The sequence below is a fragment of the Schistocerca americana genome, chromosome 7, assembly GCF_021461395.2.
Source record: "Schistocerca americana isolate TAMUIC-IGC-003095 chromosome 7, iqSchAmer2.1, whole genome shotgun sequence".
Lineage (NCBI taxonomy): Eukaryota > Metazoa > Arthropoda > Insecta > Orthoptera > Acrididae > Schistocerca > Schistocerca americana.
This window is the reverse complement of record NC_060125.1, coordinates 376,866,179-376,892,638: the sequence shown is the minus strand read 5'-3', so window position 1 is coordinate 376,892,638 and position 26,460 is coordinate 376,866,179. Positions and strand designations below refer to the sequence as shown.

Below are 26,460 nucleotides of genomic sequence, written 5' to 3'. Positions count from 1 at the left end.
CACTGTTATCGTGGAGTACTTACTAAGGTAATCTGAGGACACTTCATCTTCTCCGTCGTAGCTGCGTCAAGTTTTTCCTGCTGTTTCTGCGGTTCTGAGAATTGATAAATATACTTCTCGCGAGTGTACGTCCATTAGTTACAGATAAGGATATCGCAGAAGATAACAGTTCTCGATTTCTTGCAGTGAGGCACCTTCTGGGTAATAAAACGAGAAAACGTCCCACAGTCTCCATCCGTTTCACTACCGAGACTAGGGGGAAGGAGGAGTAGGAATTACCGTCGCTTCGACGATGAGAAACGACGCAGAAGCTCGGGTTGCGGAAGAAAATCAGTATATCATTAGCGAAGGAAACGTCCCGACATTCAACTTAATCGAATAGAAAAACTACGGTAAACATTGTATCAGTATGGTCAGAAGAGGATCGGAACCGCTGTCCTCCAGAATGCTAGTCTAAATTCTTATCACTATGTTGTTTCCCCCGACCTTTATCGAAGACTAATAACTTTCCCATTTACAAATAAAATCACACACGTCATTTCTAGCAGAGCAATGGACGAACATGCCACTAACACACTGTTCGGCTTTTGCAGTAGTGACAGAATGAAGCCTACAAAGGGAGCAACGTTTATGTGTAGTGTACCGTCAACTATATTGTCATTAGAGACAAATTAACGCACGATTTGGACCAAAAAATGTGGAAGTAATTGGCTGTGAGTTTTGTCTGTCCCAATTAATTTAGGAAACCCACGGAAAATCTAAAACAGAGCCACTATCCAAGAATTTTAGTTGCTCACTCCAACACACTTTCGGTCTATGCTCCTTGTCCCACTATCCAAGAATTTTAGTTGCTCACTCCAACACACTTTCGGTCTATGTTCCTTGTCCTCAATGGGGTCCGGCTAAAAGATGTCATATCAGAAATAAGACAACGCACGCTCTTTCTGGTCCACATACGACTATTTTTGCCAGCAGGTCCATTCAGCTTGACTACTTTTAGTTTTAATCTGTGTGCAGGTAATTGTCTGTTATTGCAACATCTGCTAATATACTGATACTACTTGCGGAGTTATTCACGATTGTTTGAGATCATGTTAAGTTTGCGGCTTCACACTGTTACGCAACATTTCTTCTTGCTTCCACGCAATTGTTGTTGTTGTGTACCGGGTTTCGTTGAATTCGGCTCATTGGGTTAGGAGGAGATGTGGAATGAACACACACACACACACACACACACACACACACACACAGACACACTCACACATCCATCCCGGCTGGGCTTATCAGAATATAATTACTTTGTTTACAAGCACCGATGTAATATTTTGTATGATTAGTGTGTGTGTGTGTGTGTGTGTGTGTGTGTGTGTGTGTGTGTGTGTGTATCTGTGTGTTACTGTATAAGAGGCGATTAAAAAGTTTACGTTCGGAGACCGTACAGTCCCCTTGGATACATGTCGGTGCTAGTATACCCGAATCGCACTCAAACGGCAGCTTTTTAATCGCTTCTTACATATGTCGTTTGATTTGTAGCATTTCTTGTATCAAAGGCCGGCTGAATGTATCATTTGCGAAGGCTGCAAAAGAAAGGAAAGGTATGTGTACCATTCTTTATATTGTGAATTAGTGAGAAAAGTCTGATAAGATATACGAAACGGACTGAAGACCGTAAACTTGTCTGATGAAATCTATGTTATTGTAAATCCTAAACAAACCATTCTTTCTGTACTGGGTGAAACAATCGACACAGAAAATTTATTTAAATGATAGTATTAACTTTCAATATGTAATTGTATAGCATAGGTGCAGACCTGAAAATAATTGCTAAGCCATTGATTGAAGCTGTTCTGTTTGCGTGGGAATGCCGTGTTTGAGAAATATAGCTTAGTAAAGGAGGAGTCTCACTGAGGACGAAAACATTTCGTTAGATAAATTGTTTTTGTTCATTTTCTATAGTTTATTAGATATTCCAGTATCTCTGAGTTCACACTGATTGAATGTTCATTTATAATTTATGGCAGTGTCCAATAATTGTGGCTATTGGTGGTGCGTAACATGTGATACACCTCTTGATGTGTCCTGCGCGCGCTACATGTAAAATCAGTCTTCTACTCAGTGTGTACTTGAAGAAAAAAGTCTTAATGTTAAAACATTCTAAAATGTTTTATTGTCGTTTTTTATTAGTAAGTGCTTGTTGTATCTGGTGTAGACCAGAAAGTAATACAGATTTTTTACGTCTTTATCCAAGCTCCAATCGGAGAAACAGACACAACTGTACAGGTCTAACAAGGAACGGGATCACCTACAGGGTGTTCGGAAATTCCCGTTACAAACTTCTAGGCCTTGTAGAGAGGATTGATTTAACAATATTTTTAATGGGAACCTATATCCGATTCTGCAGCCGTTTGGAACACGTTTGCAACAGGGTAGTTACGGTGAGGGATGCTTACGTCGGATCGGCTTATGTCATTTGACGTCTGTCCTACCTCTCTGACCTAGTTCGAACTTCATTCACTGTGTACGTGAATGTTAGAGCAACGCGGTTGAGTACACGTTTGTAGAACACACCGACATGACGCTTCTGTATGTCGAAGCTGACGGTAACGGAAGAGCTGCTCATTGCCTTCAACAAGGTCGTTATCTACAACGTCCGACCCGATCGCATAACCTTTCCGCCATAATTACGCAACGGCTTTGAGAAAGCGGTAACTTCACCTTCAGTAGGCGTGACTGAGGCTCTCCAAGGAGAGGCCGCACACCCGAATCGCACGAGGCCGTACTCTAAAACAAAAGTGTTTCTGACAACTGATTAAATTTCAGTTTGTTTCCTTCGGTTGTTAACGAGTGGCATTGTAGAAAGAGTGATGTACTGGGTCATGCTTAAGAAATATTTGTAAGAGTAGTCGCGTTACCAGCACATTTTCAAATGGCTGTAGTCCTGTTTCGGACATGTGTTCCACTTTAAAAACTGTATCTACTCAGTCCTCGAATTTGTAACGAGAATTTCCGAACACCCTGTGTAAATCGGGACTGACACTTAAGAGGAGTTTTAGTCTACCTCGAAGGCACGTAACACAGCACTTACCGCAGCGGAGTGATGTATTTTTTATGGATTCCTCTTTATTGCGTCCGTTTTAATTCTTCATTTGATTCTATTTACATTGCTGCCCAACTAGATTTACGTACTCCTCCCTAAATTCACCCAGGTTAACGAAACTGTAATGGCGAGGCTTATATTTGTCTGTGTATTACAGTTTGAGAACTGTAATGGGGTGTGTGTATCACAAGTGGATGGGCAGGATAGCGAATTTCGTCCCACAGTGATCTCAAATTGGAAGCAGGAAGGCGTACGTCTGGTCCACGCCCAGGAGTTTGCCAGTGGTCAGCCGGTTCGGGGATGTTCACTGGATGTGCGTAGCGTAGAGCGTGTAGTACTGGCTGGGCACGGTCCCGTGCACGGGGGCCGGCCGCTCGTAGAAGCAGATGCACGGCTGCGTGGGCACCGGCTCCGAGCACGAGAGGCACGTGCAGCGCTCTGGCTGGGCGGCCCGCGGCGGCAGCGACGCCGGCGACTCGTCCTCGTCGTACAGCCTGCGGTAGCCCTGGCCGCTGCCACTGGGAGCTTTTGCCGGCTGGCGCTGCAGCTGCTGGTAGGCGGGCAGGCTGGCCACGTGCCGGAAGGCCCTGTCCAGCGTGTCGCGCGGGCCCTGCGCCGCCTTTGTCGCAGACCGCCGCCGCACCACCAGCACGGTCGCCCAGTACGCCAGCGCCGCCGTCAGGCACGCGGTGCAGCCCAGCACCACCGAGTACAGCACCAGCTTCCAGGACGGGTGGCCCACCCAGCGCGGGGGCACTTCCACCTGTGAGGCACCTGCGGGCAGGCAGCAGCAGCGAATAAGACAGGTCGTCTTTTCACCCTTGGTGTTAGGGGTGGTTTTTACTATTGACTGAGGACTGAGCACTGACATTACATCGGAATTTACTTCATTTGCAAACTAAAAACTATAGCTACTAGGAGTAGTATGTTTTTTAAGTTCATTAGTATCTCCAGGTACGAGGTTTGTCCGGAAAATACGTATAAAAGTTGAATAATGTCTTTATGTTACAAGTTGCAGTCACCACCAGGTGGGACTACCGCTGTAATCAATCCCGTCAACGCTCAGTTCGAGTCAGAGCACTCTGCGTGAAGGCAGCTTGTTGACAGTTACCCTTTTTCACCTGCCGTCGGCATGGAGCTCTCTCTGATTGAGGAACAGCGCGTCAACATCAAGTTTCTTGCAAAGCTAGGCAAGAATGGCTGTGAGATTTTTGAGTGTTTGAAACACGTTTACGGAGGCAATTCTCTGTAGGAACTTACCGTGAACAAGCGGTTAAAAAGATTCCGGGATGGCCGAGAAGAAGTGAACGATGACCCTCCCCCAGGACGCCCGTCGACATCGAGTTCCGATGCAAATGTTGAACGAATTCGAGCTTGTGTTCTTAAAGACCGTAGATTGACAGTCAGTATGATTGCTGACGAGCTGTCAATCCCCAAAACAATCGTTCACGAAATGCTGACACAAAAACTTGAAATGAAGAAATTGTGTGCGAAAATCGTACCGACGCTCTTGACGCCAGAACAGAAAGTAAAGAGGGTTGAGTGCTGTGAGGATTGGTTGGAAGCAGAGGAACGAGGGGACTTTCTCAACCGAGTCATCACTGGAGACGAGTCCTGATTTTACGAATTCGATGTGGAGCTCAAATCTCAAAGCAAGGAATGGAAACTAGCAGGAGAACCGAGAACAAAAAAGTAGCGAAAATCAAGGTCCAATGTGAAGACAATGTTGATTGTTTCTTTGATTCTAGGGGCATTGTTCAGAAGAAATTTGTCCCTCCCGGCCAGAGAGTGAATGGAAATTTGTACGTTGAAGTTCTGACACGTCTCAGAGCTCGTGTGGCTCGAGTTCGACCAGAGTTGGCAAAAGGGGGCAGGTGGATCCTTCATCACGACAATGCGGCCGCTCACACGTCGGTCGTTGTGCGCGAGTTTTTGGCCCGAAGCTCAATCACCGTGACAGACCACCCGCCTTATTCACCCGATTTAGCCCCGTGTGACTTCTTCATGTTGCCGAAATGCAAAATGGTACTTCGGGGGCGGCACTTGGGAGATGTGGAAGCCATCAAGGCGGAAACGACACGGCAACTGAACAACATCACAACTGAAGACTTTCAGCAATGTTATCAACAGTGGAAACGGCGTTGGCAGAAGTGTATCGCGTCTCACGGCGAGTACTTTGAAGGAGACCATATTGTAATACCTGAATAATTGTAAAATAAAGCTATTATTCAACTTTTATACGTATTTTCCGAACAAACCTCGTACAAGTGGCAAGAGCAAGCCGTTAATGCTTATTTTCCCCTGGTCATGTTGACAGGTACTGAAGTGTAGGTGCGTGGACGCAAAGCGGTTAGCCTAACCTGACCAACGCGCTCCACTTGGTGGTGCAGTTACGACCGTGCAGGAATCAGCATGCGTTTCGAAAAAGACGATCGTGTTCAAAAATGGTTCAAATGGCTCTGAGCACTATGGGACTCAACATCTTAGGTCATAAGTCCCCTAGAACTTAGAACTACTTAAACCTAACTTAAGGACATCACACACACCCATGCCCGAGGCAGGATTCGAACCTGCGACCGTAGGAGTCCTGCGGTTCCGGACTGCAGCGCCAGAACCGCTAGACCACCGCGGCCGGCCGCACGATCGTGTGAAACCCAGCTCGCGCTATTCGTCCACGAGACTCAGAGGACCATAGACACGGGTTCCCAGGTACATGCCGTGTTTCTTGGCTTCCGCAAGGCATTCGATGCAATTCCCCACAGTCGTTTAATGAGCAAAGTAAGAACATATGGACTATCAGAGCGATTGTGTGATTGGATTGAAGAGTTCCTAGATAACAGAACGCAACATGTCATTCTCAATGGAGAGAAGTCTTCCGAAGTAAGAGTGATTTCAGGTGTGCCACAGGGGAGTGTCGTAGGACCGTTGCTATTCACGATATACATAAATGACCTTGTTGATAACATCGGAAGTTCACCGAGTCTTTCTGCGGATGATTCTGTAGTATATCGAGAGGTTGTAACGACGGAAAATTGTACTGAAATGCGGGAGGATCTGCAACGAATTGACGCATGGTGCAGGCAATGGCAATAGAATCTCAAAGTAGACAAGTGTAATGTGATGCGAATACATAGAAAGAAAGATGCTTTATCGTTTAGATACAATGTAGCAGGTCAGCAACAGGAAGCAGTTAATTCCATAAATTATATGAGAGTAGGCATTAGGAGTGATTTAAAATGGAATGACCATATAAAATTAATCGTCGGTATAGCAGATGCGCCGGCCATAGTGGCCGAGCGGTTCTAGGCGCTTCAGCCTGGAACCGCGCGACTGCTACCTTCGCAGGTTCGAATCCTACCTCGGGCAAGGATGTGTGTGATGTCCTTAGGTTAGTTAGGTTTAAGCAGTTCTAAGTTCTAGGCGACTGATGACCTGAGATGTTAAGTCCCATAGTGCTCAGAGCCATTTGAGCCATTTGAACCTTAGCATATACATAATATACATTGAGGTGACAAAAGTAATAGGACACCTAATATCGTGTCGGACCTCGTTTTGCCCGACGTAGTACACCAACTCGATGTCTCACGGACACAGCAAGTCGTTAGAAGCCCCCTGCAGAAATTTTGAGCCATGCTGCCTCTATAGCAGTCCATAATCGGGAAAGTGTTGCCGGTACAGGATTTTGTGCATTAACTGACCTCTCGATTATGTCTCATAAATGTTCGATCAGACTAACGTTGGGAGGTCTTTGTGGCCATATCAAACGCTCGAATTGTCCAGAATATTCTTCAAAAGAAATGGACAGTGTCTTGAAAGGAGGATATAAGATGAACATCAACAAAAGCAAAACGAGGATAATGGAATGTAGTCGTATTAAATCGGATGATGCTGAGGGAATTAGATTAGGAAATGAGACGCTTAAAGTAGTAAATGAGTTATGCTATTTGGGGAGTAAAATAACTCATGATGGTCGAAGTAGAGAGGATTTAAAATGTAGACTGGCAATGGCAAGGAAAGCGTTTCTGAACAAGAGAAATTTGTTAACATCGGGTATAGATTTAAGTGTCAGGAAGTCGTTTCTGAAAGAAGTATTTGTATGGAGTATAGACATGTATGAAAGTGAAACGTGGACTATAAATAGTTTAGACAAGAAGCGAATAGAAGCTTTCGAAATGTGGTGCTAAAGAAGAATGCTGAAGGTTAGATGGATAGATCACATAACTAATGTGGAGGTATTGAATAGAATTGGGGAGAAGAGAAATTTGTGGCGCAACTTGACTAGAAGAAGGGATCGCTTGGTAGGACATATTCTCAGGCATCAAGGGATCACCAATTTAGTATTGGAGGGCAGCGTGGAGGGTAAAAATCGTAGAGGGAGACCAAAAGATGAATATACTGAACAGATTCAGAAGGATGTAGGTTGCAGTAGGTACTGAGAGATGAAGAAGCTTGCACAGGATAGAGCAGCATGGAGAGCTGCATCATACCAGCCTCTGGACTGAAGACCAGAACAACAAACATTCTTCAAACCAGTCACGAATAATTCTGGAGCAATGACACGGCGCATTGTTATCCACAAAAATTCTATCGTTGTTTAGGAACATGGAGTCTATGAACGGTTGCAAATGGTCTCCAAGAGGCCGAACATAACCGTTTCGTCAATGATCGGTTCAGTTTGACCAGAGGACGCAGTCCGTTCCATGCAGACGCAATTACGGGGCTGCCACCGGCTTGTGCAGTACCTTGTTGACAACTTGGGTCGATGCTTTCGTGAGGTCAGTCAGTGCCACATAAGAAGCCTACCATCAGCTCTTATCAACTAAAATCGGGACTCGTTTGACCAGGCCACGGTTTTCTAGTCGTCTAGGGTCCAGTCGATATGGTCACGGGCGCAGGAGAGGCGCTGCAGGCGATGTGTTGTTAGCGAAGACACTCGCCACGCTCCTCTACTGCCATCGCCTATTAAAGCCAAATTTCACTGCACTGTCCTACCGCATATATTCATCGCACTTGCCACATTGATTTCTGCAGTTTTTTTTTCGCGCAGTATTGCTTGTCTGTTAGCACTGACCACTGTACGATACGCCTCTGCTCTCGGTCGTTAAGTGAAGGTCGTCGACCAGTGCGTTGTCCGTAGTGAGAAGTAATGCCCGAAATTTGGTATTCTCGATACACTCTTGACGCTATTGATCTCGGAATACTGAATTCCCTAACGATATCCGAAATGGAATGTTCCATGGGTCTAGCTCCAACTACCATTCCGCGTTCAAAGTCTGTTAATTCCCTTCGTGCGGCTATAATCACGTGGGAAACCTTTGCACATGAATCACCTGAGTACAAATGACAACTTCGCTAACGTGCTGCCCTTTTATACCTCGTGTACATGATATTACCGCTATCTGTATATGTGCATATCGCTATCCATAGACTTACCTCGCCGCAGTGTAAAGCTCACTTAATATCCTATCATTGCCGCGCGGGATTAGCCGAGCGGTCTTAAGGCGCTCCAGTCATGGACTGTGCGGCTGGTCCCAGCGGAGGTTCGAGTCCTCCCTTGGGCATGGGTGTGTGTGTTTGTCCTTAGGATAATTTAGGTTAAGTCCTATGTAAGCTTAGGGCTTGATGACCTTGGCAGTTAAGTCCCATAACATTTCACACACATTTGAACATTTTTGTATCCTATCATTCTAAAGAAGTTAAACAATGACGCACTTTTAAACCTTATTGAGCTTAAATGTAGTCAGGAAATAGAAAACCTTTAAATTAACAATATATATATGTGATAATAAGATAAATATAACATGACAGGAAAGAGTTTAGATTTATAGAATGCCACCATCGACTATCTAACTAAGCCTCTCTCTTCTGAGCAGCCACTGCCTGATATGTTACTGCTATCTGTCGTATCTGGCTGTCAGAATACAGGGAGGAAAAAGCGCTGTTTTACACTAGTTCCCAGTTGTAAATAGGGTATCTCACTGTGTATAGTCATAGCGAGTAATATCTGATATTTTCAGTTTGATAGAATATAGTGAGGAACAACTGCTTTCTCGCTCTTGTCTCCAGTTGTGGTTAACGCGTTTGACTGTGTGTTGTCGGAACGAGTTACAGAACACTCTTCTCTGTTAGCCAAAGACAGGATGCAGGAATCGTGTGATGCTGGAAAGGAAAACAATCTAGTGCTAGGGAATACTAGTTGATTCGCAAGGATTAACAGCCACTGTAGCACACCTCTGGTAAGAAGCTTAAACTATTGGGAAAATAAATGGGTTATGAGTTTAATTTTGAAGTGACTGCACCCTTAGTCACTTCCTAAAATCACAACTTCTCCTCTTCGTTCCAGAGTGATCTCTGTTAAGTGTCTTAGGATACTTTCTCCTCCTCACCCTGATGAAGTTTACTTAGTAGTCCCCACCTGAGCTAAAAGCATTGTCGTCAACGTCCTAATTACGCCTTACAGGCCACACATTTACCCAAGCAGTGGTAGGCTCTGTACTGGGCCGCGACACGATATCTGTCTGACACAGAATCTGTCTGTCTTCTCTCTCGCTGTCGTCTTATCTGCTAGCAGTAAGAGTGTCATCTGTATCTGTGTAGTAATGTCTGTGGCTTGGTTTGTCTTCTGTTCTCGCTGCCGCCTTTTACTTTCGTTGCTTCAAGTACTCGTTATTCAGCGCAGAAGAGACTCTTCCTGCACACTTGTCGAAATCCGTCTACAAAGTGATTGTACTATGTCGTCGTGTGACGATGTAAGTCGTCTCTCCTGCGGCTAACGGTCACAGTACAGAGGTGAGTGCTCGCAGGCCTCTCTCTCTCCACAGGCACAAGCAGCCATCTGACTAAAGTTTGCACGGAGCAAAACCGTTAAGAAATGAGCTATGCCCCGGCTGGGATTGACATGTTTCAGCCTCAGTCACTCGCTGATGGAATATGTGTACCCTGCGGTCCTTTACACAGTTGCCCCACTCTCTTTGCCAATAATTTCTTTTCCAGGTTTTTAGCTCTCTCAAGGTCTTTATTTCCTCCCCTAAGAGGTCTCTCAGTGTGTCTGGTCTGCTCGTTTTCAGTCAATATCTTGCCGCACCTTACTTAATAGTTATATCTGTCATGTCCTTTCCTTCTCCCGGTGGTTACCATCGAACTACAGCACGCCCAGCGCGAGTCGGGGAACAATACCTAGCAATATCAAAAGAATGTAGCGACTACAAATGACTGTATTTACGATGGTGTGCTGCAAAATAATTCCTCTGAATTTTCTATGTGGAAACTATTGAAGTTTTTTAAATAAAACAAACGTTATTAACATTCTACATCTTTCTTCTTCTAATCTGCATGCTTATTTCTCGACGTAGCCACTCTGGTGACCAACACATTTCTCCCAACAACTGACCAGTTGGTTGATACTGTCACTGTACAATGTCTGATTTTGTTGACGGAGCCACAGCTACATCATTGTTTACACCACTCCATCACCGCTATAGTCAAACCCTCGAAGGTGATCAGTGACAGTGGAAACAAGGCGTCGGATTGTTGCAGCTCTCGCGGCACTCGCCTGTGTTCTGGCCTTCTCTTGCTGAAGCAGAGGGTGCTCTGTGTGTGGACTAACTCTTTGAATTCAAAACTCGATTACAGAACGCTGTTTCCCACACGCCGCACGGCGATATATCAGTAATAATTACATAATGTATAAAAGAAACTACAAACTTTAGATCGTCGCGCAAAGGCAGCGAATCGGAAGCCGGTGCATGCGTCGTCATGTGTAAGTGAAAGGTTTTGTGTCATAAGCGAATATGGTGACCCCATGCAGTAGACAGTTTGTGTTCGAGTCCTCCCTCGGGCATGGGTGTACGTGTTTGTCCTTAGGATAATTTACTTTAAGTAGTGTGTAAGCTTAGGGACTGATGACCTCATCAGTCAAGTCCCATAAGATTTCACACACTTTTGAACATTTTGTGTATTAGAATTTAGCTATGGTCGATCTGTCATCATAGTGTGGAGAAGATTTCGTCGGTGATATAATCAAGCACCTGTATATGCCAGCAAGGTTGACCGATACCGAGGGAGGTAACGTAGTGGTTAGCACCCTGGACTAGCATTCGGGAGGACAACGGTTCAGAATCCGCGTCCAGCCATCCTGATTTAGGGTTTCCGTGATTTCCCTAAAGCACCAGGTAAATGCCAGGATGGTTCCTTTGAAAGGGCACAGCCGACTTCTTCCTCCATCCTTCCCTAAACCGATGGGACCGAAGACCTCGCTGTTTAGTTCGCTCCACCAAATCAACCAACAAAGGTTTCCAGATGACATCGGCAGTTCGAAGAAACAAAGGTTGTACAGTTCGTTTTTGTTTACTGAGCTCTGTGTAAACAAACATTTATATGGACGTGCTTGAGCAATGGCTGGTAACATAGCTTAATGTGAATTCTACAGATTACGTGGTTCAGCAAAATGGTGCCCCCTCTCATTGGGGTATTGAGGTTCGCACATTTTAAAATCAACATCTTCTAAGTCGTTGTGTCGGTTGTACTGGACTTGACGACGCTGCCTTCTGCTCTTGGCAACCGAGATCTCCTGACCTCACACCCACTGCCAGAAACAATGCTAGGACTCATAAGGCGCGTTTTTATGCTTTCGCATCGGTGACTCCACTTATGCTTGAGAATGTGTGTCGCGAAATAGATTATCGCTTAGATGCTATCCATGTAGCAAAGGGGAATCATACAAGGCACCTTTAAAATGCGTATAACAATTTCAAGTTTCGTTTGTATTCCCTATAATTCTTGTCGATGTATTGCTATCCATGAAATAGTTACAGCCGTTTTTAATCGCTGCAATCATTTAGAGCTGGCCTGTGGTGTGGCTTAGGAATGCGAAGCATGCGGTTGCGTCGAAGTACGCAACCCGGCAAGTGATTGTCTGGAGTACGTTTGATATACTCATATATGACACGAGTGCAATAAGTCGCGAGTATTTTTTATAATCATTTGATCTTCATTGGAAGTTTATATTATGATGACATCAGGTATATCAAAATTCGTGATACTGCAACCTATTAAACATGGACGGAGTTTCTCTGGGTTTCCCGCCTACATGGCTGAGTGATGAGCGCAGTAGAATGCTATGCGAAGGGTCCGGGTTCGATTCCCGGACTAAAACTAGTAAAATCCGCCCGAACAGGCCACGAAGGCTCAACGGTACTGACCGGCCGCCGTGTCATCCTCAGCCCACAGGCGTCATTGGATGCGGATATAGATGGACATGTGATCAGCACACCGCTCCCCTGCCCGTATGTCAGTTTACGAGACCGGAACCGCTACTTTTGAATCAAGTAGCTCCTCAGTTTGGCTCACAATAGCTGAGTGCACCCCGCTTGCCAACAACGCTCGGCAGACCGGATGGTCACCCATCCAAGTGCTAGCCCAGCCCAGCAGCGCTTAACTTCGGTGGACGGGTCGGCAATTTTTCCGCTCGGTGACAGGGTGTTGTGTTATCTTCGTCATCATTTCATCCTCATCGACGCGAAAATCGCTGAAGAGCGTCAACTACAAAGACTTGCACCAGACGACCGGTCTATCCGACGGAAGGCCTCAGCCAAATGCGCATTTCTTTTATTTTCTGTGGGTTTAATTGAAATTTCTCATCGACGTGTGCACGCTTACCATGTCTGTTCAGCGACTCTTTGAGGTATTTAAATTCTGAGTATAAAGTTGTGCGACTGCAAATGACAGAAGCGGCGAACTTAACTCGCACTAGCCGGCCGCGGTGGCCGAGCGGTTCTAGACCCTTCAGTCCGGAACCGCGCGACTGCTACTGTCGCAGGTTCGAATCCTGCCTCGGGCATGGATGTGTGTGATGTCCTTAGGTTAGTTAGGTTTAAGTAGTTCTAAGTTCTAGGGGGACTGATGACCCCAGGTGTTAAGTCCCATAGTGCTCAGAGCCATTTGAACCATTTAACTAACACTAAATTAACTTTGAGAGAGCCATAGCTCAACTAATGGACTAGTCAGGTACAAAGGTAGAGAGATCGAAACGTTTGATTAATGGACTACTGAGACAGAAAGATAGAAATGCGTAACAGTACAAATCGAAGTGTGTGATTTCAAGCGGACGAAACCAAAGAAAAAACTGGAAAGGCATCAAACTTTATGAAGGAAAAAATAAAAAGTCTGAGGATTATCGAAGACAGTTATTCAGTCAGAAATGGCAAAGGACTTGGAAGAGTTGTTGAACGGACTGTATAGTATCCTGAAAAGGGTTATGAATCTGTCAGAGACAGTACATGAATATAGTCGAATTAAATCAGCCGATCTGAAAGAATTAAATTAGAGAATGAGATGCTAAAAATAGTTGATGTGTGTTATTACGTGCATTGAAAAATAACTGACGATGGCAGAAGCAGAGACAATATAAACTGCAGACTGCCAATAGCAAACAAGGTGTTTCTGAAAAATTGAATCGTTAGGAATCTTTTGTCTGGATGTAGCATTGTCCAAGTGAGATGTAGACGATACACAGCTCAGACAAAAAGAGAAGAGAAGCTTATGAAGTTTGTTATAAAAGGATGTTGAAGATTACATGGCCAGATCGGATAACTAGGTTGAGGTTGTGAACGGAATTGGAGAAAAAAGAAACTTATGGCACAGTTTGACTAAAAGAAAGGATTTGTCACTAGGATATACTCTGAGGCCTCAAAAAATCATTTTCGTACTAGAGAGAAGTGTGGCGCCAAGGTCTAAATATAGTACGCACGTTAAAATGGATGTAGCTTGCAGTAGTTACGTAGAATGAAGAGATTTTCAAAGAGTAGATAGAGTAGCTTGGAGAGCTACATCAAATCAATACTCGGACTGAAGGCCACGACAACGACTTATAGATAACGGGAGCACAAACACTACAGCCGCCTAGGTCTACCCCGTCCAGTGAGCTAGAGCAACACGCCTTTCTGGTTTCTTATGTCGTGGGGGGCTGTCTTCTGGCAAACTCGTGGTAGAGACGAAAGTGCTGCCACTTGAAACTGGTCAAACTCTGGACAGACCGAAGCACCTAGTCCGATGTACCATTAGGAGGAACATGACGCCTGAATTGCTCAGTTAACCCCTGGCAACGAGAAGTGCTTACCCGTTTGTAGCTGATCTGCAACCCACTGGGTCTGGCTATCTGAATCATAGGCGACGTCGACGTTCTTCAGCACCGCATAATCCTCGCCAATGATGTCATCGTCGTAAGGGTAGTCCTTGTCCAGGAGGGCCAGGTACCTCGCTGTACACACAAAATATCAAATACTTGTTATCTGTATTCGGCGTCGCTTCTGTGATCGGTAAGTAAATTAATAGCGAAGGAGACATTTAAGCCGAGTGACGAGTATGTCACTCGTCAGGAATTCGCATCAAGACAGCGCTATAACTCAAAAGATTTAAATATTTTCCAATGTAAATACATTTAGTAGTAAACTAGTGAACCCGGTAATGCTTAGCATGTATGGGCATGGGATACACATCCCAACCTCCTTCTCTTCCCTCTCTCAGTTCTTCATCTCCTTGCCCCCTCTCAGTTCATCTACTCCTCCTCCTCCTTATGCCTTACCGCCTCCTCCCCCCTCATTCTCCACGTCTACAAGGTGAAGCGTCGCTTAGCAGTGACTGCAGAAATGTGTGGCTTATGAGGCTCTTCTCGACCACTGTAAACCACTCTTAACTCTCCACCCACAATCACTACGCTAGTTAGGTTGCTGGTAGCACTTTAGACCTAAAGAGTGATTCCTTCTGCTGATTTCATACGATTTTGCACGACCACTCTCTGCAGTGACCAGCGGTCGTTAACCGTCAGTAGGTGAGGTCCGCCTGATCTTGTCTTTTCTGTGCTTGTCCCTTCGCGTTTCCAATTCAATCACACCACCAACAGCCGACCAGGGCAGCTGTAGAAGGCTTTAGGTGTCCCTCATGGATTTTTTACCCAGGTGACACCCAATTACTACCGGTGGTCCACGTTCGAAGTCACTGAGTTCTCGTGACTGACCCGTACTGCTGTTATTCCTTCTCCGCTGATAACAAAATACTCCCCACTTTTTTTTTATACTGGCAGGTTCGCCGCTCGTGACGTCTGGTGGTCCGTTCCGCTTTACATAGCAATGTCTCAGTGCTTTTGATCAAATACACTACTGGCCATTAAAATTGCTACACCAAGAAGAAATACAGATGATGAACGGGTGTACATTGGACAACTAATTATACTAGAACTGACAAGTGATTACATTTTCACGCAATTTGGGCGCATAGATCCTGAGAAATCCGTACCCAGGACAACCACCTCTGGCCGTGATAACCTCCTTGATACGCCTGGGCATTGAGTCAAACAGAGCCTGGATGGCGTGTACAAGTACAGCTGCCCATGCAGCTTCAACACGATACCACAGTTCATCAAGAGTAGTGACTGGCGTATTATGACGAGCCAGTTGCTCGGCCACCATTGACCAGACGTTTTCATTGGTGAGAGATCTGGAGAATGTGCTGGCCAGGGCAGCAGTCGAACATTTTCTGTATCCAGAAAGGCCCGTGCAGGACCTGCAACATGCGGTCGTGCATTATCCTGCTGAAATGTAGGGTTTTGCAGGGATCGAATGAAGGGCAGAGGCTCGGGTCGTAACACATCTGAAATGTAACGTCCACTGTTCAAAGTGCCGTCAATGCGAACAAGAGATGACCGAGACGTGTAACTAATGGCACCCCATACCATCAAGCCGGGTGATACGCCAATATGGCGATGACGAATAGACGCTTCCAATGTGCGTTCACCGCGATGTCGCCAAACACGGATGCGACCATCATGATGCTGTAAACAGAACCTGGATTCATCCGAAAAAATGACGTTTCGCCATTCGTGCACCCACGTTCGTCGCTGAGTACACCATCGCAGGCGCTTCTGTCTGTAATGCAGCGTCAAGGGTAACCGCAGCTATGGTCTCCGAGCTGATAGTCCATGCTGATGCAAACGTCCTCGAACTGTTCGTGCAGATGGTTGTTGGCTTGCAAACGTCCCCATCTGTTGACTCAGGGATCGAGACGTCGCTGCAGGATCCGTTACAGCCATGCGGATAAGATGCCTGTCATCTCGACTGCTAGTGATACGAGGCCGTTGGGATCCAGCACGGCGTTCCGCATTACCCTCCTGAACGCACCGATTCCATATTCTGCTAACAGTCATTGGATCTCGACCAACGCGAGCAGCAATGTCGCGATACGATAAACCACAATCGCGATAGGCTACAATCCGACCTTTATCAAAGTCGGACACGTGATGTTACGCATTTCTCCTCCTTACTCGAGGCATCACAACTTTTCACCAGGCAACGCCGGTCAACTCCTGTTTGTGTATGAGAAATCGGTTGGAAACTTTCCTTATGTCAACACGTTGTAGGTGTCGCCACCGGCACCAACATTGTGTGAATGCTCTGAAAAGCTAATTATTTGCATATCACGGCATCTTCTTCATGTCGGTTAACTTTCGCGTCTGTAGCACGTCATCTTCGTGGTGTAGCAATTTTAATGGCCAGTAGTGTAGTGTGGGCACGCAAGAAGATACGATTTTAAATCCACTCAGGGAGCCGTGTTGGCGATAGCATCTCTGCCACAATGGCTAGTACAGTAATTCGGTTTGTCACGTGACTAACAAGCCAGCAGGACTTGTACTGGCCCCGGGAGTGGCAGTCGAACAAATTCTATGCAATGCGTGCGATGCTGGTGTACTGTATTCATTGAGTGAGTCCGACTAATTGCTGGGAGCACTGCAATTATGAGGACAGCAGTCACTGGCTTTTTCCATTTCGCCATTTCAATGGTGTACTACGAATAACTCGTTGAAATTCCCTACTAAATTCCCTCTACCTTGACACATTGATTATATGAGTCTGCCACAGCGGATTACAACAGCAAATAGAAGGGCCACAGTGCAGCAGACAGGTAGCCGAACTGTAATGAGTAGCCAAAAGTCACAGGAACGACTGTCCCATTTGAAGATGTGGCGTATATGATATTCGAATTTCGTGGTTAGAGCGTAATATGGTTTGTCCACGGTTAACAGACTGTGAGGTGGATACTTAATATTCCATAGACGATGTTTCCGCAAGCGTAGATTGTCGTACGGGACGACCACAAGTGTTTGACGAGAGGACGTTACATCGCCTCTGCAGATCCGTATTGGCGATCGACGGTCTGCTTTTGATTATAAAGCGCACAGTTTGAATCTGGGGCGTGAGGAACCTGTTTCTATCAAGGCAACGCATCGACTTTGGCAACTGACGACCGATCACGCATCCAGTGACATCCGATGACTACCCAGTCTTGGGAGAGCCAGCCACGAAAAAGCCCTTGCATCTGATGAACAAGATGTATGAGATATACCCTCAGACTTCAAGAAAAATATCATAATCTCAATTCCAAAGAAAGTAGGTGCTGACAAGTGTGAAAATTACTGAACTATCAGCTTAATAAGCCATGACTGCAAAATGTTAACACGAATTCCTTACTGACAAATGGAAAACTGGTAGACGTCGACCTAGGGGAAGCTCAGTTTGCATTCCAGAGAAATATAGAAACACATGAGGCAATACTGATTCTACGATTTCTCCTAGAAGGTAGGTTAAGAAAGGCACCCACACGTTTATAGCATTTGTAGATCTAGAGAAAATTTTTGACAAGGTTGATTGGAATACCCTCTTTCAAATTTTAATGGTGGCAGGGGTAAAATAAACGGAGAGAAAGGCTATTTACAATTTGCACAGAAACCAGATGTCAGTTATAAGAGTTGATGGGCGCGTAAGGGAAGCAGTGGTGGGAAAGGGAATTAGACAGGGTTGTAGCCTATCCCCGATGGTATTCAGTTTGTATATTGAGCAAGCAGTAAAGGAAACAAAAGAAAAATTTGGAGCAGGTATTAAAGTCCAGGGATAAGAAATAAAAACTTTGATGTTTGTGATGACATTGTAATTCAGTGACAGCGAAGGACTCTGAACGGCAGTTGAACAGAATGTACGGTGTAAGATAAACATCAACAAAAGCAAAACAAGGAAATTAGTATGTACTCGAATTAAATCAGGTGATGCTGAAGGAATTAGATTAGAAAATGAGATGTTTAAAGTAGTAGATGAGTTTTGCTATATGATAAGCAAAATAACTGTCGATCGTCGAAGTAGAGAGGATACAAAACGTAGGCAAGGCATCGAAAGCTTTTCTGAAGAAGAGAATTTTTTTAACACTGAGTTTAGATTGAAGTGTCATGAAGCCTTTTCTGAAAGTATTTGTTTGGAGTGTAACCACGTATGGAAGTGAACCATAGACGATAAACAGTTTAGGCAAAAAGAGAATAGAAGCTTTTGAAATGAGGAGCTACAGAAGAATGCTGAAGATTAGATTGACGGATCACGTAACTCATGAGGAGCTACTGAACAGAATATGGAAGAAAAGAAATTTGTGGCACAACCTGACTGGAAGAAGTGATCAGTTTGTAGGACACATTCTGAGACATCAAGGGATCACCAATTTAGTAGTGGAGGGAGGCATGGGGGGGGGGGGGGGGGTAAATATCATAGAGGGAGACCAAGAGATGAATATAGTATATAGTAAGCAGATTCAGAAGAATGTAGATTGCAATAGATACTTGGAGATGAAGAGGCTTGCACAGGATAGAGCAGCTTGGAGAGCTGCGTCGAACCACTGTTTGGACTGAAGACAACAACAACAACAACAACAACAACAGCAACATGTAATACTGGGCCCGCATCTCGTGGTCGTGCGGTAGCGTTCTCGCTTCCCACGCCCGGGTTCCCGGGTTCGATTCCCGGCGGGGTCAGGGATTTTCTCTACCTCGTGATGGCTGGGTGTTGTGTGCTGTCCTTAGGTTAGTTAGGTTTAAGTAGTTCTAAGTTCTAGGGGACTTATGACCACAGCAGTTGCGTCCCATAGTGCTCAGAGCCATTTTTGAATACTGGAAAATAACAACCGATGCCCTCATCTGCGACCGGCCAGTAGATGCAGAAACCCGCTGTCCGCATTCTCTTACAGCAGTCCTCCACGTGATCTGTTTCTTCAGAAAGGTATGCACCACTCTATCGCTTCTGAACTGGGTCAGCATGGGTTTACTGAATTGTGCTGGGATCAGGGTGCTTCAGTGGGTCTCAGGTCTCTAATGTTCGTGTTAGGGACATCGTGGAACAACTTGTGGATCAAACTTCCTCAAAGATGCATGACATTTGAGTGGTGATTGTAGGCTCGTTGATCAGGATTGTTTCCCGTTCAAAGACGTCTCCAGCGAGAGACAAGATAGCACCTGCCCTATATCACCGCTTAAAAAATTGGAAATCAGTGTCGCCTCCTACTAGCTAGACAGACATGTCAGTTCACTATTAATTTCAAGAAATCCGAGAACTGTAACGAATTTGTCTCTGTACAAGTGTACTCAAAGTCAGAGCCATTTCTCGTCAAACCTCAAAACTATTCCGTGTTTCATCGTGGAAGTAACACGAGTTGCTACCCTTCCCTCTTCCATTCCCCCACCCCATCCATCGAAATCGCCGCATTTGTTAGGGTGACAGTTTCGTACATGCTACTACCTAGTTGTCTGTAACTGAAGTGCTCATAAGTACATGTATATTTACATTAAAGCATGACAAAGCAGTTTGAGCCTTAACTAGTATTAGTATACGTCACAGATCATTATGTCTATCATTTGCGAAACATTATAACACACAAGACAAAAGATTATTCGCCACCTTAGAAGAACACGCTAGTATCGTTGGAGGGCTATAAACTGTATAGGACAACAACCAGGTGGCCATGGGACCATCTGGTCCTGCATACGTACTCACAACGGAGTGTTCTGTATGTGCTAGTCGGTTGTATGGAATTAGTGAAGTAATACGGCTCGACTTGGAGGCCTGACAGAATGGCAAAAATAGACTACCGTGTTTGGACGTGTCCAAGACCACCCCTGGAATGAAGTTGCCCGATCTGCTGGTGTATCAACCTGGATTGTCCACAGTGTCTACAAGGAATGCTGCACCACTCGCAATCGTGAAATATGGCGTAAGAACGCTGGTTGTAAAAAGAACCTAGTCGACAGCTTTCAGAGACAAGTGTCTCACCTTGTCGGTGACTATCGGTTCCAAAACCGGCCCGAATTGCTGCTGTCAGTGAATGTAGGCCCATCTCAACCAGTTTTCGAGTGAATGCGGCGAAGGCAACTGCATGTAAAACGTATTTGTGGTAGGGCTCCTAGCAAAAGGACACTGCTTACAGTGGCAAAAACAATCTGCACGTCTTCAATGAGAGAAACATTACAGAAACTTTTCAAAAGCTGGCTTGTGGCGTGTAGTGTGGTCTTTCGAATCGCAGTTTTGCCTCTTTTCAGGTGAAGCAAGGCGCCGAGTGCATTGGCGGCCCAATGAGGTGTTAAATATACAGTGTGCGGGTGGTTTAGTTCGTGCCAGATATGTTTCTGTAATGTTTTAGCATTGGTTTTATTGCCGTGAGTTGGGTCCATTCATTCGGGCAACCGTAAACAAGAACGAAAATAATTTCAGTGTTCTTCAAATGTTGTCATTTCTTCTACATTTTCACGATAACTATGCTATGGATGCTCCAGTCTTCCAAGACGATGATGGCTGTTTTCATAGGCCATAGTGTACTAGCTTGGACAATATTTAGGCTTTCATTCGCATTTCGGCTCACCAGTTAATCACCGTAACTTAATCGTAAGGAAATATCTGGGGCTGCCTGGAGCAGCGGGTGCAGCGTAGGTGTGTCAGTCCGTGTTAGTGTGATATTTCATTTGGATGACTAACTTTTTGTCCCACAGGCCCATATCGTTAACGTCGATATGCAGTAGGATTTTAGAACATATATTGTTTTCGAACATAATGAATTACCTCGAAGAAAACGGTCTATTGACACACAGTCAACATGGGATTAGAAAACATCGTTCTTGTGAAACACAACTAGCCCTTTATTGACATGAAGTGCTGAGTGCTATTGAGAAGGGATTTCAGATCAAGTACGTATTTCTGGATTTCCGGAAGGCTTTTGACACTGTTCCACACAAGCAGCTCGTAGTAAAATTGCGTGCTTATGGAATATCGTCTCAGCTATGTGACTGGATCTATGATTTCCTGCCAGAGAGGTCACAGTTCGTAGTAATTGACGGAAAGCCATCAAGTAAAACAGAAGTGATTTCTGGCGTTCCCCAAGGTAGTGTTATAGGCCCTTTGCTGTTCCTTATCTATATAAACGATTTGGGAGACAATCTGAGCAGCCGTCTTCAGTTGTTTGCAGATGACGCTGTCGTTTAACGACTAATAAAGTAATCAGAAGATCAAAACAAACTGCAAAACGATTTAGAAAAGATATCGGAATGGTGAGAAAAGTGGCAGTACCTTAAATAACGAAAAGTGTGAGGTCATCCACATGAGCGCCAAAAGGAACTCGTTAAACTTCGGTTACACGATAAATCAGTCTAATCTAAAAGCCGTAAATTCAACTAAATACCTGGGTATTATAATTACGAACTACTTAAATTGGAAGGAACATATAGAAAATGTTGTGGGGACGGCAAATCGAAGACTGCATTTTATTTCCAGGACACTTAGAAAATGTAACAGGCCTACTAAGGAGACTGCCTACGCTACGCTTGTACGTCCTCTTTTAGAATACTGCTGCGCGGTGTGGGATCCTCACCAGATAGGACTGACGGAGTACACCTAAAAAGTTCAAAGAAAGTCAGCATGTTTTGTATTATCGCGAGATATGGGCGAGAGTGTCACAGAAACGATACAGGATTTGGGATGGAAATCATTAAAAGAAAGGCGTTTTTCGTTGCGACGGAATCTTCTCACGAAATTTCAATCACCAACTTTCTCCTCCAAATGCGGAAATATTTTGTTGACACCGACTTAATAGGGAGGAACGATCACCAAAATAAAATAAGGGAAATCAGAGCTCGTACGGAAAGATATAGGTGTTCATTCTTTCCGCGCGCTATACGAGAATGGAATAATAGAGAATTGTGAAGGTGGTTCGATGAACCCTCTGCCAGGCACTTAAATGTGATTTGTAGAGTATGCATGTAGATGTAGATGTAGATGTGGGGAAATCAGAGCTCGTACGGAAAGATATAGGTGTTCATTCTTTCCGCGCGCTATACGAGAATGGAATAATAGAGAATTGTGAAGGTGGTTCGATGAACCCTCTGCCAGGCACTTAAATGTGATTTGTAGAGTATGCATGTAGATGTAGATGTAGATGTGGATGTAGACGTGTATAGTTGTGTGATGTTCTACACTTTGCAGAGCTCTAAAGACATGGTATGCATGAGGACATGTGCTTACCTCCTCCGCCGTCATCCTGCTGTTCAGGCGGCGTAATGTCTCCTGTGCTGTTCATTAATTCGAACACATCTACTTCGACGCCGTTGGCTTGCAGGAAGGCCAGGGCGTCCTCGGAGAGAGCGTCGGCGTCCACGCTGAGCCAGCTGAGGTTGGCGAAGGGCTGCACGTCCTCCAGCGACAGCTGCGAGAAGGAGTTGAAGGAGATATCGAGGCTCCGCAGCGACGGCAGCTGCGTGAAGCTGTCCGGCGTGAAGCGGCGCAGGCTGCACACGGCGAGGTTCAGCTCGCGCAGAGACGAGGAGCGCAGGAACGGCCCGATGGAGGGCAGCACCAGCGGGTTGCTGGAGAGGTCCAGCGCCTCCAGCGCGGCGTTGGCTGCGATCGAGTTCGGCAGCAGGAACGTCAGCTCGTTGTTGGAAAGGCTCAGGGAGCGCAGCCGCGGCAGCGTCGACAAAGCGTCCTCCGCAACCTGTACGCGAGTAAAAGTGTGGCACTGTTTACACAGAAAGGCCCCTTTTTCCTTGAAACAGCTTTATCAGGTAATGACCAGCTCCTTACCGCTTCCCTGGGTACTTAACAGGGTGACAGTTATTGAACTATAAGAAATAAAATCGACGTAACTTCTGAACGGTTAGGACGTTCAGATTACACAGTTTGTCGCAGGACGGGCGGGATTTAGTATCCGCATGCATTGTTTGGCTTAGCGACGAAGCCCCCTTTCATTTGGATGGGTTCCTCAAAAAACAAAATCGGCGACAGAGAATCCGCATTTCTCGATCGAGAAGACTCTTCGTCCTCAACGGATGACTGTGTGGTGTGCAATGTCCAATCATGGAATAACTAGTGTGAATTCTTTGATGGTACAGTGACTATCAAACGGTACCGCAAGTCTCTAGAGGAACGGAAGGTTCCAAATGATTGGAAAAGAGCACAGGTAGTCCCAGTCTTCAAGAAGGGTCGTCGAGCAGATGCGAAAAACTATAGGCCTATATCTCTGACGTCGATCTCATGTAGAATTTTAGAACATGTTTTTTGCTCGCGTATCATGTCGTTTCTGGAAACCCAGAATCTACTCTGTAGGAATCAACATGGATTCCGGAAACAGCGATCGTGTGAGACCCAACTCGCTTTATTTGTTCATGAGACCCAGAAATATTAGATACAGGCTCCCAGGTAGATGTCATTTTCCTTGACTTCCGGAAGGCGTTCGGTACAGTTCCGCACTGTCGCCTGATAAACAAAGTAAGAGCCTACGGAATATGAGACCAGCTGTGTGGCTGGAGTGAAGAGTTTTTAGCAAACAGAACACAGCATGTTGTTCTCAATGGAGAGACGTCTACAGACGTAAAAGTAACCTGTGGCGTGCCACGGGCAGTGTTATGGGACCATTGCTTTTCACAATATATATAAATGACCTAGTAGATAGTCTCGCAAGTTCCATGTGGCTTTTCGTGAATGATGCTGTAGTATACAGAGAAGTTGCAGCATTAGAAAACTGTAGCGAAATGCAGGAAGATCTGCAGCGGATAGGCACTTGGTGCAGGGAGTGGCAACTGACCCTTAACATAGACAAATGTAATGTATTGCGAATACATAGAAAGAAGGATCTTTTATTGTATGATTATATGATAGCGGAACAAACACTGGTAGCAGTTACTTCTGTAAAATATCTGGGAGTATGCGTACGGAACGATTTGAAGTGGAATGATCATATAAAATTACTTATTGGTAAGGCGGGTAACTGGTTGAGATTCATTGGGAGAGTCCGTAGAAAATGTAGTCCATCAACAAAGGAGGTGGCTTACAAAACACTCGTTCGACCTATACTTGAGTATTGCTCATCAGTGTGGGATCCGTACCAGATCGGATAGACGGATGAGATAGAGAAGATCCAAAGAAGAGTAGCGCGTTTCGTCACAGGGTTATATGGTAAGCGTGATAGCTTTACGGAGATGTTTAGCAAACTCAAGTGGCAGTCTCTGCAAGAGAGGCGCTCTGCATCGCGGTGTAGCTTGCTGTACAGGTTTCGAGAGGATGAGGTATCTAATATATTGCTTCCCCCTACTTACACCTTCCGAGGAGATCACGAATGTAAAATTAGAGAGATTAGAGCGCGCACGGAGGCTTTCCGGCAGTCGTTCGTCCCGCGAACCATACGCGACTGGAACAGGAAAGGGAGGTAATGACAGTGGCACGTAAAGTGCCCTCCGCCACACACCGTTGGGTGGCTTGCGGAGTATAAATGTAGATGTAGATGGAGATGTAGATTTTGGAAGATCATTTCATCCCTATTATCCAAAGTGATTTCGACAAGATGTGGTTCAAGCAAGATGGAGCTCGATCCCACCGAAGCAAGAGAGTGTTTGATGTCCTGGAAGAGCACTTTTGGGACCACATTCTGACTCCGGGGTGCCCAGAGGCCACTGGCAAGGATTTTTGTTGGCCACCATATTCTCCAGTTGTGAACACATGTGACTCGTTTTTGTGGGGTATAGTAAAGACAAAGTGTACAGCAGTAACCCCAAAACCATTTCTGAGCTGAAAACAGCCATTCAGAAGGTCAGCGATAGCATCGATGTTCCGACACTTCAGTGGGTCACGCAGAACTTCGCTATTCGTTTTCACATCATCGCCACTGATGGAAGGCATATGGAACATGTCATAACTTAAATCCGAATATCTGTAGTGACATTTACATGTTGAATAAAGTGTGTGCACGCCATAGTTTGTGTCTAATTTACGTCTTTTTCACTTAGTTCAGTAACAGTTTGTCACCCTGTACAAATGAATTCCCCTCCCTGAACATGAAGTCATTTCTGAGATCCACCCATCCTATCAACTATAAACTACCGTATTTCTTTCATTCCAGACTATAAACCAACATTTATAACTGCAGCATCCTGTCACCTATATGCACTTTCTCGATCCTTCCCAGTATTACTCCCAAATCCTTTCTCCTTATCACCTCAGTCCCATTTATACTGATAAGTCAAGACATTATGACCACTGCCCACAGCGACGCTGGATGCGGCCTGTTGGAGTTGAGGGCACAAGACGCGGTAACAGTAGTATGCAAGCGGAGCAAATACGTACATGAGATCACTCTAGCGAAGATATGGGTTGCATATGAGGAAATCCATTGATGTGAGGGACTTTGCCGAAGGTGAGATTATTCTTATGCCGAACCTGTGAACGAATATCTCGAAAACTCGAAGCTGGTCGGATTTTCACGTGCTACTGTCGTGAGCATTTGTGAAAAGAGGTAGAAGGACAGTGAAACTATCACTAGGCGCTAAATGGTTGGACGTCCATAACTCTTCACAGAACGTGGGGTTCGGAGGCTTGTCTGCTCGATAAAGTAGGATAGATGGCGATCTGTGACATCTCTGCCGAAAGAGCACAATGCTGGTGCCCGCACAAGTTTTTAGGAGCACACCGTTAATTGTACATTGTTGACCATGGAGCTCCGCAGCAGACCACCCCTGTGTGTTCACATGTTGAGCCGATGACATCGTCAATTATGATTGCAGTGGGTACGGGTCCATCAGGATTCGACCTTCGATCAGTGGAAACGAGTCGGCTCTTCAGGTGAGTCACATTTCTGCTACACTAGGTCGACGATCTTCTCCACAAATGCCGTCAACGAGGTGAGTGGCGGATCGAAAGGTGCCGCGCGACTGACTCAGACTGATGGGAGAAGTATTATGCTATGGGAGTGACCCATCTGCCCTTCCATGGGGCCTGCGGTAGTAATCGAAGGCGCGACACCTGAGGTGATGTAAACGGCGGTGCCAATGGACGATGGATGACGTGAATCGAGTAGTTTGGAATAATGAATCACGCTATACCCTTCGGAAAACCGAAGGAAGTGGATTGGTTTGGCAAATTCTTGGATAGAGAATGTTACGTGCAATAATCTGTAGTGCCAACAGTGAAGTACGCAGCAGGTGGTATCGTGTGGGATGTTTTCTGCAGAACAGTTCGTAGACGATG

At 45.4% G+C, this 26,460-nt stretch overlaps 1 protein-coding gene across 2 annotated transcripts in view; it reads right to left on the bottom strand.

The window, feature by feature from the left end:
• Positions 1-1,933: 1,933 nt before the first annotated feature.
• The window catches only part of LOC124622410, a 46,227-nt gene continuing 21,700 nt past the window's right edge, over positions 1,934-26,460 (bottom strand). The window contains exons 3-5 of one of the 2 annotated variants that reach the window (XM_047148097.1): positions 22,468-22,936; positions 14,214-14,354; positions 1,934-3,871 (exon numbers count right to left, since the gene is read on the bottom strand). In XM_047148097.1, coding sequence (XP_047004053.1) covers positions 3,402-3,871; positions 14,214-14,354; positions 22,468-22,936 — 1,080 coding nt within the window. In that variant the 3' untranslated portion in view covers positions 1,934-3,401. The remainder of the gene's footprint in view (positions 3,872-14,213; positions 14,355-22,467; positions 22,937-26,460) is intronic. The other variant, XM_047148098.1, reaches the window with a different exon arrangement.